At 40.8% G+C, this 14,347-nt stretch overlaps 1 protein-coding gene across 2 annotated transcripts in view; it reads left to right on the top strand.

Moving 5' to 3' along the window:
* The window catches only part of LOC140917376 (claudin-19), a 35,887-nt gene that overhangs the window by 19,555 nt on the left and 1,985 nt on the right, over window positions 1-14,347 (top strand). The window contains exons 2-3 of one of the 2 annotated variants that reach the window (XM_073360056.2): window positions 8,022-8,186; window positions 8,362-8,443. In XM_073360056.2, coding sequence (XP_073216157.2) covers window positions 8,022-8,186; window positions 8,362-8,443 — 247 coding nt within the window. Of the gene's footprint in view, window positions 1-8,021; window positions 8,187-8,361; window positions 8,444-11,483; window positions 11,572-14,347 lie in introns of those variants that run through there. The other variant, XR_012160816.1, reaches the window with a different exon arrangement.

Here is a 14,347-nt window from a genome sequence, read left to right as displayed (position 1 = left end):
ATAACTGTATTATATCAAGTTGCATATCTACAGAATTCTAACACAACATAAGGATCTAGTTTGTAAAGAAATTTTGCTTTCTTTTCAAGGTGAGGTAGAAGCAGTTTACTACCTGTAAAAGATGGTTAAACCCATTGATATTTGCAAGGAGTTTCAGTTACTAAAGTCATTAAGTGCCAGTGCACATTTCTTCTGTGGAGCTAGCCTGGGATATGATTATACCCTTAGTCAGTAGAACTCTAAAAAAATAACAACCTATGACAAACTAAAACTTTTAATAAATTGATATTGCTATCCATATAACTGTTTTCCAATTGTGATTCAATCCTCCTGAGACTTTGTCTTATTTTGCTGTGATTCGGTGAAACTTGTGTTGTCATATTTTCATTTTCCAGTGTGAGTGGGATGCGGTTTCATGAGGATATATCACTTTAACTAGAGATCAATAGTCTGTAAAATATTAATGTTTACCTTTTATCCATAAACTTTAACATCCTTTGAAATACTCAGTATAGTAATATAGTAGCTGTCCATCTTCACTAAAATATATTTTGTGATGGTATGATTTATAGTTGTACATAATAAACTTCCAAAAGTACAGAAAGTGCTGTATGTACAAAACAAAGTTCCTGCTGTTGAATTTACAATCAAATTTTATCTTAAAGCAAATAATATAAGAACATTAAACTTTCAAAGCAGCAATAAAATTCCAAGTAATAGTAGCCTTATGTAAACCTGTGATTGATAAAAATAAGATAGAGATTTATGAAAATCACAAAAATTTACCAGTCTCAAACACTTCATAAGAGGAGTGATAGTCAGAACACTGGTTAGACTTTCTGACTCTGGATGCATGATGGGCTCACTCTGTAACTTTTAATCACAAAAAATGTTAAATAGAATTTGTAAGTTTATCAAATTATTTCAATTAACATCTTTCCCATAAATTGCTCCCAGATATTACAGTCATGTACAAAAAACCTTATCACTCTGTGGGTTGGGCAAAGAGCAAAGGTAGCTTCATTTTGGAGTGAAACCAGAGATAGAACAGCACGTAGTCTTCTGAAGGGAGCAATATTTGTATACACTTCATTTTAATAAAAGATAGACATAGTTTAGTGTGTTAATATTCACAAACATGTCTGCTGCTTTGGAAATCACTGGCTTTCTGCTGAGCTTATGTGGGTGGCTAATTGAGGGTGCCACTTTATCGAATAGTTACTGGAAAATCTCCACCATACATGGGAACGTAATTACAACTTCTAGCTTGTTTGAAAACCTGTGGAAAAGCTGTGCAGAAGATAGCACTGGAGTCTTCAACTGCAGAAAATTTGATTCTGTGTTGGCACTGCCTGGTACGTCTCTATTTTTGTGCAATATTTTTTATGTAATAGAAGAATTTGTTGGAAAGAAGTAATGTCAGTTATAAAAAATTTAACCCTATATCCTGTCTAGTAGTAATGGAAGGTAAAGGTGTGATGAATTGGGACTATGTCTGTACAATTTATGAATTTTGTGTGAGATTATTAACCCTATGTGTCTGTATCAGGCTGTAAACTTCTGAATGTTCAGCCTTTGCCTCCTCTGTTGTCCGTTTGGCCTTGTCTACACTGCCACTTTACAGCGCTGTAACTTTCTCGCTCAGGGGTCTGAAAAAACACTCCCCTGAGTGCTGCAAGTTTCAGCGCTGTAAAGTGGCAGTGTAGACAGTGCACGAGCTACTCCCCTCATGGGGGTGGTTTTTTTACACCGCTGGGAGAGACAAAAGACTGGTGGTTCCTGTCCAGAGTAACTGAGTTAGCAAGGGGAAAGTCACCTTGGCAACAGAGTCATCTGCGGGGTTTGTGCTCATTTGGTGAAGCTGACAAAGATGTCACCTGATACAGGAAACTGAAGGTTTTAAAAAGACAGAGGCTGGTCTGCCGGGGGGGGGGGGGGGGGCGCAATTTTCTTCAGTCCATGAGGGAGAGACCATTCACTATATAATAGTATGCATGAGGCAGGGACACCCTGCCTGCCTTCTGGGACCCAGATGGTTCCCCAAGGACTCACAAAGGAAGGGTGAGCTAGAAAGTGAGGGACATAGTAGTTTCAGGTGTTTATTATTTTGTATGATCTGTACTCTGTGCTTTACATGATTAAGTATAAAAGAGAATAAAGGTGTTAGACTGTGGTGTGTGTGTGTTCTTTACAGCTGTTGCATGCTCCTGAGAGAGTTAAACTGTAAACCAGAAGTGGAGTTCTGTTTAAGTAACTGGGGTATTCAGCGGTCAGTGCTGGTCATGGGGCATAGGGCAGGTGGGCTGAAGACCCCCATTTTTTGAGAAGGGGTACGGACTCAGAATCAGTGCCTAGGAAATGTGCCAGAAAAGCCAGGAGAGGAACTAATGCTGCAGTCTGCTGAGGCTCTGGAAGCTTCATACCCTAGGGGATCGAGAGCACAGAGGCTTGGATTCTCCTTACATCAGTCCTAGTGAGTGAGCAGGAGGGGGTGTTCACTGGGAACTGTGACAAAAGGTAAAAATAGATATTTTTGGTCAATAAGGGCTTCTCACACTATTGCTCTAAAATAGCTGATAAAGCAGCAGAATGTGTCAAACAAAGCACATTAGAAAAAGCTATAAAAATAATATATATCAACTCACTTAATCAGGCAGTGATTCTTTTAATAGGCATTTTAAATATAATGTAATCTGCTTTCTGACATCCTGTGGAAAGATAACTGGATATTGTACCATTTCTAGCCTTAATGAGTGTCTTACAGTGTGTGTTTATTTTTTTCAGAGAGATATTTTATAGGCATAGTCTTAATATTTGACTTCAGTATACTGCATTGGGAGTTTTTTAATATAAGTAGGTATGAAATAGCATTTATGGTAAACTGCATATTCAGACTAATACATTGTGTTCTGAGAGAAATGAAAAAAGCTATTAAATATTATTTAAATTAATCTATGTATTAGAAGTAGAGGGTTCTTTTCTGATTGGATTTGGTTTTAAACTTCAGAAATCTGAATTGCCGTGTATCTGAGTTAAATATGTAAATCTTCAACAAAATCTTTCTTTGGATTGTTCTAAAGTTTTATTTATGTAGTGACAATATTCATTATATTGTAAACTGCAGGCATAAATCATGTAGATTTATGTACTCTAAATCTAAAGGCTTCTATACATGGAGTTATTCTGGAATAAGATTGCTTTTTTTCTGGTTTATCTTCCAAAGTGGATTAAGTTAATTTGGAAAAAGGCAGTCTTGTTCTGGAATACAAGTGTCTGCACATGGAGTTATTCCACAGTAGCTATTCCACTTTAAATTCACACTCTACTTTAAACCAGAATAAATTTAATGTGTAAACAAGCCCTAAAACATACTTTCTAATTTAGAAAAGATTTTAATTACATTTTAAGAACTTAAGTTACAGTACACTAAAGGTAAAAGGTAACTGCTCCTGCTAGTGGAGATTTATAATTTCCTTAAACTATTTTTCTCTCACAAGCAATTTTAAAATGGTTTGTGTAGTTTTCTTTGTATTACTTTAGACTGAGAGGAACATAAAATGTGGTGTGAATAAACTTCTTGCATTCTGCAATAACAGTTAGGATAATATCCACCTGTTTTCTCTCTGCAGGCTGCTTATTTGAGCATGGATTGTGTTAGGATATAAATCTGCCACTGGACTGGGCCTCATCATTTAGAGCTTCTGGCTCCACATAGCATCTTATTAGTAATAATTTATACGGCACTATAAATTTACACAGTGGTGATACCAGTGGGAATTTTTTTAGAATTCCCTACTCAGTAACACAGGACTGTGTCACTGATAAGAAGGTAAGAAAGCCTTTTGGAAGATGTGGCTTTAAAGAAACTCAGAGGAGGCAGAAAAGAACATCAGGAGTGAGGATGCAAAGGCAAAAGTGGGAGGAAAGAAAGGGAACCGAAAGAGGATTTGGAGGAGGATGAGACCATAGTAGGGAGTGGGAGTGGGGGACGGGGTCTAAGGGAGAAATGAGAGCAGACATATAGGAAATTTATAGGTAGGGCTGGTGAGAACTTGAATCTTAAATTTGATGCAGTAAGAGGAAGTGAATGAATATATTCAGAGGGTGGCTCTGTGGTTAGACCAGCGGGAAGGGAATGTTTCTTAAGCAGAAGTATGTTGGATATCCTGGGGGCTGTAGAGTTTGCAATATTTGAGACAAGAAAAGAGATGAAGATAGTAAGGAAAAAGTGGATTTTCTTATAACAGAGGAAAAAAGCAATAGAACTTGGAGACACTGGATTTATGGAAGAAAAGAAGAGTCAAAGATGAGAGTTTCAAGCCTGGGAGACAGGAAGGATGGTGGAGTTGTTATGGTGACAGATCAGGAGGGTGGAGAAAAATGGTTTGGAAGAAATAAGTAGCTCAGTTCTGGAGATTAAGAGAGCAGCAGGACATCCAGAGGATTCCTGAGGGAGTTGGAAGCATAAGATCGCACAGATGAGGGTCAGTGTTCAGCTCCAATGTAGAGGTTATTCAGGAATCATCTGTACAGAAATGTAGCTGAAACAATGAAAATGAATGAGATCAGAGGTAGAAAGGAAGGGCATCTTTGGTGATGGGCTGTTAGAGCATGGTTTTAAAGAGAAGCAGGAGGAATCTCTTGAAGGTCTCTGCATTGGCAGCCCTAGCTGGTTAGAGTGCCCTCTGATATCAGATTTAGCTCCCTTTAAATCAGGTTTAAAACCTTTTTTTAGATCAGTAGGACTTCACTTAGTATATTAATTTTGATTTAACTTTTACATTTTCATCTATTGTATAAGATGCCTTGAGATTCTTTGGACACCTAATACAATTATTTTTGAAGTATGAAACTTTAGAAGTAAAGGAGTGTTATACAGGGTTTGGGGACTGTTCAGGAAACAAAAACTGATAGTGGAGATAAGATATCACCCAGTCAGGTGCCTAAAAGTTATGACAGCCAAAGTTTATGTGAGCAACTGTAAATGGGCAATTCACAGCATAGTAGATGACATAGTCAGTATTGAGAACAAACTAAACTTAACAATCTGACCACAGTTGATGCATATATAGAGGGCAGGATATGGCCCAGAATCTGTATTTGTATAATACAGATACAGTCAAAGATATCTAGATCCCTTTAACACAGATAAGTGGTTTGATTGAATATCTTATTTTAGGCACTGCTAATTCAGAGTGTGGTGCATAAGAGATCAACTATATTAAAAAGAAAAGGAGTACTTGTGGCACCTTAGAGACTAACAAATTTATTTGAGCATAAGCTTTCGTGAGATACAGCTCACTGCATCCAATGAAGTGATCTGTAGCTCATGAAAGCTTATGCTCAAATAAATTTGTTAGTCTCTAAGGTGCCACAAGTACTCCTTTTCATTTTGTGGATATAACACGGCTGCTACTCTGAAACCTGCAACTATATTAAATTATTTATGTATTTAGCACCTGTGTTACAGCTGATAGATCAAGCTTTTGTCACTAAGCAGTTAATCAGCTGCCAATTTCTATTTGTATTGGCACTTTAAACTCTAGTTTTATTATTCTTGAGTTAAGATTCAGTGTCTCTGTTTCAGATTAGAGAGGTTAATCAAGGCTTCACATAAGGAATATATTTATGGAAATATAATGCAGTAGAACCTCAGAGTTATGAACACCTCGGCAATGGAGGTTGTTCTTTCAAAAGTTTACAACTGAACATTGACTTAATACAGCTTTGAAACTTTACTATGTAGAGGAAAAATGCTGCTCTCTCTTTATTTTTTTAGTAGTTTATGTTTAACAGAGTACTGTACTGTATTTGCTTTTTTGGTCTCTCCTGCTGCCTAATTGCGTACTTCTGGTTTCAAATGAGGCGTGTGATTGACTGGTCAGTTTGTAACTCTGGTGTTCATAATTCTGAGGTGCTATTGTAGATACTTTGTATCCCATCATTGCATCAAAGGAGGAGATTGAAGTAGGTAAAGAATGAACGATGTCCTGGAAAAAGAAAACTGAACAAAGAAAATAGAAAAACAAACTGAAGAGCAGATTGATGAAAAACAAGAAAGGTGAGATGGTGGGTCCAAGAGATAAGCTACTGGACAAAATAAGTGCAGAGAGAGAATCTAAGAAGGCAAACATCAAACAGTTTTGCATGGAAAGAAGATGAACTGCTCAACAAAAGGCCTAAGGATGCAGAAACTTGTTTTGCAGTATCTAAAAGGAGGATTCCAGGACCTCAAATTGGGTGATGAAGCCCCAGAAGGTGAAACTGACCAGCTTGCTTTCTTCAGCCACCTTCTACAATTAATCTATTTTTGATATTCAGATTCACATTCTTTGGGATCTTGTATGTGAAAGCACTTTGGACTAAAACAGAAATTGTATTTAATATGTTTTTGGCAAAATAAATTGAGATTCAGCTATCGCCATTGACCATTTATTTACATACTGATCATCAGCCTTAAAACAAGACAGGAATTAAATTCCCCTTTTTGGTGTTAAAGTATAAAGAATACAATTCATACACAGAGGATGCATAAGCGTTAACCTACTGGGCTTCCTTTTATGAGTCTTAAATTTTAAAAACAGGTTTGGCTTGAAGGTTCAAATATTTACCCAACAAGACTGACTGGAAAACAACACAAATTTTAATCACTATTATGTGCTCTATACACAACCTCAAAGTGGTTCACTCTGAATGTTCTGTCCACCGTATATATTATCTAATCTTAAACATAAGTAACATATTTTCATCTAGAGTCATCATGATGTAATGGTTAGAGTGGGGGACTGGGAATCAGGTAGTCACGGAGTATCTGTGCCTCAGTTTTCCTGTTTATCAAATGGGAATAATAATTAGCTTTCTCAAGGTCTTTGACAGATGCCATTTATGTGCAAATTGTTGCTACTTTCTCCAAAGCTGGAAGTGGAAAAACTACAGCCAAGCAAATGTTAAGCAATAACTAGGATATTGAACGGATGTCAGAAGGTCAGAGACTAAATATAAATTAAGTTGAAAAACAATAAAACTATTGTGTAATGGAACATTGGCAATGAAACAGATTTAGGTGGTGGAATTAGCTCTGTGCCATCTTTGATGTAGAATCATGTGCTGCAATTACTATTGATGTAAATTAGCTTAGTTTGTAACCTGATAAAAAATAAAAAAGTCAAAATTGAGAGTAACCCCTCCTGTTATGGAATTAACTCTAGCAGCTCCATAGTTAAGGTTGTTGAGATTATTATAATGTGATAAGGGGTGTAGTAGTAAATCCCTTTGTTAGAAAATAATGTAATCATTAAACTTTACATCAGTTACCCTAAAGGTATGATTTAATCCTCTGGTAAATTACAAGTAATCCTGTTTAATACTTTAGGAGTTTGAAAGAACTAAATCTTAACATTCTTTGAGCATTGTCCATATGGATCCCTATCTTTAGTGATGCACAGTTCCGTGTCATGCAACCCTAAACTTTCCAGAAAGGTGTGTCTGTTCAGGCTGTGCGCTCACCCTTCTTACAAGCCCAAATAGCTTATACAATGAACATCTGATAAATGCATAGGAGAATTTAAACATGAAGATCCAGATTTCCAAGGTCTCCTCTAAATTAGTACCTACTCTTTTTCACACACCATTTTTAATGGACACAAAAACTTACATTTGGCTTTACAACAAGCAATGGTTCATATAGTTCTGGTGATCAGATAACCAACTCACTCATTTGGGTGTAATTTTTCAGGTTAGTAAAAATCTCTATTAGGTGTTATTGAAACTGTTAACCCCATCACTACTAGTTAATCCAGTTCAGCATTAAAGTTTGCCACCTCATTAATTTCTATACTGCATAAACATTCTGACTTGTAGATGCTTCTGCAAACCAAATAGCTACACTTTGTAAGCTTCACTCATCACTAATTCTGATAATTATTTGATGTTTTCTTTGATGAACATATACTTTCAAAATGGAATTTTGTTAAATTACTTGTGCAAGAACTGATTTTTTTTGTCCCGCTTTTCTAATGCAGCTTACATACAAGCATGTCGTGCTCTGATGATCATTTCCATCGTCTTGGGTCTCTTGGCTACTGCGCTGTCATTGTTTGGTTTAAAGTGCACACAAGTTGGGATGAGTAATGAAAATACAAAAGTAAAGATTTCTGTAACGGGGGGAGTGATCTTCATTTTAGCAGGTAAGATACCATCATTGTGCATTGAGACTGAACTTAGGACACTCAATACTGAAAGCTCAATACTGCTTTCATGATTAGCAAACTAAGTGAAAAGTACATCTATTTTCATAATTTAAAGCTGTAGAACTATTTAAAGGTTTATTTAAGTATGTGCATTTTGAATTTTTCTCCATAGGACTCTCATCTATGGTGGCTGTTTCTTGGTATGCTGCAAGGATTACTGCTCAATTTTTTGACCCACTGTATGGTGGAACCAAGTAAGTTAATGGACCTGGTGTATCAAATTGCTGAATATTTTTAAGATGGCATCAGTAATTTCAGTGGGCAGTTTCCTGTAAGGGTTTTCCAGGACCCCGTAGTCTGTACTGGTCAAGTTATCCCATCCTGCTTAAAGAAAAATTTATCAACAACTGAGTCTTTGAAATCCTCTTTCCCACTAGATGGAGGAATTATTGCCAGGTGGAAGGACTGGGCCATGACCTCACTTTCAAGGAGTCAAGGAACATGCAAGCCATACGAGCCTCAAATTCTCAATCATGGCGCATTGGCACAGAGTGTATGTCCCTCTGTTCTATTGCCAGGCTCTCCTGTCATTGATGTGCCATTGCATCAGCTGTCTGTGACCCTTTTGGGGCTCTTAGAATGCAGAACCAAAGTTAATGTGACATGGAGCATTTACCAGCAAGAAATCCTCCAGATCCACAGGTGTGCTTGCTCCAAAATGGCTTTTCTTTGTTCGATCCATCATGCTCCCTGAAATTCAGAGCCTCTCCTACGTGGCCAGAGATTTTTGAGGGAAGGTGGAACACACAGAATAGGTGGTGCTGTGCAAAGGACTTGGCTTTATTAATAATTATTTGTATTACCATAGCACCTAGGAGTCCTAGTCAGGGAACAGGACCTCATTATGCTAGGTGGTATACAAACTCGGAACATAAATACAGTCCCTTCCCCAGAGAGCTTACAATCTAAGTAGAATGGATACAGCTTAAACTGCATTTGGAACATCTTGGAAGCCTATTCATAGAATAGCAGTAACAGCTTTGGAGGATATGACAATGATGGACATTTTGGTATCCTGGCTTCCTGTCTAGAGAATAACGGTGGAATGATATGACTAAATGGAGTTTGGTTAAGAGTGTCTTAAAAATAGCCACCACCAAATTTGAGTATAAACATATTATATAATAGAGTGACTTCTGCCCACTCCAGGATCCTTTTCTCTGAATGTAATATAAATTCCAAAGAAAGAACTTGAAGGTAATATATTACCTTTTCAGAATAACATTAACAGTTTAAAATTGAGAAGCATCCAGGAAAAATTCCAGGACCTCTTACCTTTGCTCCATATCCCCACCCTTCCTCTGACTCTAGGCTTAAAAACTTACTTGTTGAGTATGGCAATAATCCATATTCATCTTTCCAGGCTATACTGTATACAGAACTATCTTCACTATCTATTGGGAAATGTTAAAGTGGATAAAGGGCAGATCTTTGGGATTTACACTTTGCAATGGGCAGGGCCCAAATTTGTCAGCTTGTAGTACAGAGCCGATGGTGGATGTCTCAGCCAGCTGCCTTGGTGACTCAACTGAAAGAAAGGGGAGGGCATTTGGAAGCTGGCTAGTGCATGCTTCCTGAGACATTAGGAATCTATCAAGCATGGCCTTTATGCTGCTGGTCCTCTGAGCTTTGGAAACCTTTTAAAAAAGCAATATCTGTTGAAGTTGCATGAATGCCTCCTTGTAGCACTGGCTATTTGGAGCTGCAGCTGAAGCTGTAAGAAGGTGTGCTGTACCTGACAACCTCTGTTCTTTCATTTCTTGGCTAGCTGTGGGTATATGTTGTGTTCCTGTCATCCCAATTCAGTTTACTCTATAAATTTCATTACAGTGCTCTCTATTCTTTCTTCCATTTAATTAATAAAGCTGTTACATCAAACAGATCCTAGCAGATACCTATGGGACACCCCTGGCCCCCCTGATCACTTCATTCCCTCCCTCCCACCTCATACTTAGTTCATTGTTTATCATTACCCTTTGTTTATGTACCTTTATGTTTATTACCCTTTCACCAGTTTTCAACACATATTTTTGAGTAGGAGGAAGTCAGGAAACTCATTAGTTTTTCCCATCTTTGAGTTAGCAGCTGGCTCTGTGTAGATATATTTTTCCAGTTTACTTGTCCAAGACTATGTCTACACAAGAAATGCTTCTGTAGTGCTGAAGTGTAGACCATTACTACAGCGACAGAAGGAGCTCTTCTTTTGCTGTAGTAAATCCACCTCTCTGAGAGGAGGGTAACTAGGTCAATGGAAAAATTCTTCCATCAATCTAGTGCTTTCTACACTGATGCTTAGGCTGACTTAACTGTCTCTCCAGGGTGTGAATTTTTCACATCTTTAGGTTGACCCAGCTACATTATTCAACTTTCTAGTGTAGACCAGCCCCAAGCCTTTCTCCTCTTCAGTGAGCAGCTTTTCAATACATATTAGTTTGTACTAACTCATAATGAAATTTTCCTCAGCTCCTTTAGCGATCAGCCCTTTCTCCCTAGCTTTACTTTGTCTCATTTGTTCTTGAAGTTGATGATAATGCCAATATTTTGTAGAACTTATCTCTGCTGTTCCTTTTTGAATAGTGTGGATCTCATTTGTACTTTTTATTATGTTTCCTAGAAAACACAAATCTGTCCTCCCTTGGCTTCTATGACTCCATCCTCTCCAGGTTTTTTATTCTACTTCTCTGATTCTTCTGTGTGTCCTTTAGAGCAGGAGGGGCTATGGGATGCTGGCTCCAGGAGGAGGCTGGGGGTTGGGGTGCAGGAGAGAGTTTGGGACGCTGGCTCTGGGAGGGGGCTCAGGCCGGGGGGTGGGGTGTAGCCTCCTGCGGCTCCCGGTCTGTGGCGCAGCGCGGCTGCTGCTAAAGCAGGCTCCCTGCCGGCCCCAGCCCCATGCCACTCCCAGAAGGGGCCAACATGCCCCTGTGGTCCTTGGGGCGGGGGCACGTGGCTCTGCGCGCTGCCCCTCTCTGCAAGCATCGCCCCCGCAGCTCCCCTTGGCCGCGGCTCCCCGTTCCCGCCAAGGGAAGCTGTGGGAGCAGTGCCTGCAGGCAGGAGCAGTGCGTGGAGGGAGACCCCTGCTCCCACCCCCCAGGGCCTGCAAGCACTCCCCCCCGCAGCTCCCCTTGGCCACGCCTCCCCGTTCCCGGCCAAGGGGAGCTGCGGGGGCGATACTTGCCGAGAGGGGCAGCGCGCGGAGCCACGTGCCCCCGCCCCTCCCCAAAGGCTGCGGGGGCACGTTGGCTCCTTCTGGGAGTGGCGTGGGGCCGGGGCAGGCAGGGAGCATGCCTTACCACGCTGCACCATGGACCAGGAGTCGCTGGAGGTAAGTGCTGCCCGGCGGCAGACCACACCCCAACCCCGAGCCCCCTCCCAGAGCCAGCACCCTGTACCCCCTCCTGCGACCCAACACTCTGCCCCAGCCCAGAGCCCCCTCCCACACCCAAATTCCCTCCCAGAGCCCGCACCCCCTCCTGTACCTCAGGCTCAGCCCAGATCCCCCTCCTACACTGCGAAACCCTCGGCCCCAGCCGAGCGTGCACCCCCTCCCGAACCCCAATCCTCTACCACAGCCAGGTGAAAGTAAGTGAGGGGGGGGGAGAGGGAGCGACGGAGGGGGGGGTTGGAGTGGGGTGGGGCATTGGGGAAGGGATGGGGTAGATCCTGGGTTGCCCTTAAATTAAAAAAGTGATCTTGTGCGTAAAAAGGTTGGAGACCACTGCTTTAGAGGATTCTCTCCCATCCCTTTCTAACATTATGTTGGAGTTCCACTGGGCTCTGTCCTTGGTTCTGTTCTCTTCTCCCTCTACACTTTATTGCTAGGTAATCTGTCTCACAAACACAAATTCAACTACAATCTCTGTGCTGACTACTCACAGAGCTATCTGTACTCTGGACCGGTCTCCTTCTGTCCAAACTAAACTCTCAGCTTGTGTCTAGCTGTCAGTTCAAGTTCAACCTGGCTAAAACAGAACTCCTAATTCCCCCCTGAAACTCTTCCCACTGTCTCCTGTTTCATACACTGTAGACAACACCACCATCCTGCCAGTCACTCTCATCTGTAATCTGGGCATCATCTTCAACTTGGATCTCTCTCTAGGTCCTCACATCCTGGCTGTGTCTAAATCTTGCAGATTTTTTCAGCATAACGCCACTAGGATACAGCCTTTCCTATCCGTCCACATAGTTCAGCTATCATCTTGTGTCCCAATTACTGCAACATTCTTCTCTTTGCCCTTGAGAAATGCAATCTTTCCCCATTCCTATCCATTCAGAATGCTGCTGCAAAGATCATTCTCCTTACCCATCACTTTGACATGTCACCTCATTTTTTTGCATGGTTCTGACTCATCACTTTCCATGCCTATCCCCAACCTGTCTATCACCTCTCATTCATTATTGAAGGGTCAGCTCCTGATTCCAATCTGCAGCCATAGCTCACTTGTTAAATTTTCAAACAAGCACTTTCGTGCTTTCTCCCATGCTGTCCCTTACCCTTGGGAGAAGCTCCTTGTAAACAGCCACAAAGCTACAGTAGAACCTCAAAGATACAAACACCAGAGTTACGGACTGACCAGTCAACGGGACACCAAGTGAAACCAATCAGGCAGTAGCAGAGACAAAAATTTTTTTAAAAAAAAGCAAATATTGTACTGTGCCTGTATTGCATCTTAGAGATAGGCACATCTGGGATGCCTGTCCGCACCCCCGTGCACGGGGCAGCCACTAACAGCAAGGCGCTGGGGCTGCCAGCCCAAGGCATCTGGAGCCAGCCAGTAGAGCAGGAGCAGCACTGGGATCTGCACCGCTTTCACTCCTTCCCCACTCCCCGGGGAGGGGGACAGCTGTTTTTACACACACACACACACACACCCTGCCCTGAGTGGGAAAGCTTGCAAACTCATGCTGGTGCTGAGTATGGAGCTCAGCTGCTGCTGAAACTGGGCCTGGAGTGTCAGCTGCTGGATCTGGAGTCTGAACTGCGCTTTGTTCAGTATTACAAACATTTCAGAGTTATGGACAGCCTCCATTCCTGAGGTGTCCGTAACTCTGAGGTTCCACTGTACTTCATTATCCTCCTTCAACTTCCTCCTTCAACCTCTCCTTTGCCTTGATGCCTACAAAACATGACAGCGGTTAGGCTGCAGGTGTGCCAAGACCACAGCATGTCGTGCTGACCAATATTGTCTCATTGTTTCCTTGTACTCATCTATTTGTCTATATCCATCTGTTGTTTTATATTCTAATTGCAAGCTCTTTAGGGCAGGGACTGTCTTTTTTTCTGTGTTTATACAACATCTGGCACAGTGGGGCCCTGATCCATGACTGGGATTTCTAGGTACTGCTATCATACAAATAACAACATTAAGCTCTCCATTAGGAAGAAAAGGGTGATGGGTTTGTATCTGGCATTGTGGAAGATTGACTAAACCAGTCAGTCATTCTTGACTATTTATTACTGATGTTCAGGGTTAGTCCTCCTTACTGTTACCACTTGCTGGTAATACCAGGTTAGATATGAAAAAGCTGGATGTGAAGAGAACTCCAGTTGACTACATAGAGTTAAGCCCTTCAGGAAATCCACCAGCTGTTATTAGAATATAAGGAGAAGTCTAAGGGTAAAGCAATCTTGGAAAAGCAAAGACTAGACTGGATGAGAATTTGTATTCAGACCTGGTATGAATAGGCAGAAGTTCCTTTGCTAGAAGGAAACTAAGTTTTCTGCATTACAACAAGAGAACCATATCTACAATATGCATCTATAACATTGCTGTCTTTGAGATTTTTAAGGTTGCTACTTTCAGATCAGTTCACACTTTTAACTAAACATTTTCTTGGTAGGAGTGCTAGACCAGACACTACTTGCTTAGCTGTTTACTAGTCTTCTACAGTGGGGATCTGTATTGGTAATTCTGTGTAGGAGAAAATTATTACTCTGAAGAGATAATACTGAAATCTCCAGATGTAAGTGGATAAGTGCAGTAAACCTTTTCCCCCTTTTATCTTCAAGCTGTTGCTCCATGTGTTCTGTTCTCAGACACTGTAAATATCTGTCCTTTATGACCAACTCTTCAGTATTTCTAAGCAATTACCTATCCCCC

The sequence above is a fragment of the Lepidochelys kempii genome, chromosome 9, assembly GCF_965140285.1.
Source record: "Lepidochelys kempii isolate rLepKem1 chromosome 9, rLepKem1.hap1, whole genome shotgun sequence".
Lineage (NCBI taxonomy): Eukaryota > Metazoa > Chordata > Testudines > Cheloniidae > Lepidochelys > Lepidochelys kempii.
Note: the sequence above shows the minus strand (reverse complement) of the source record. Positions and strands in the feature narration are given on the sequence as shown.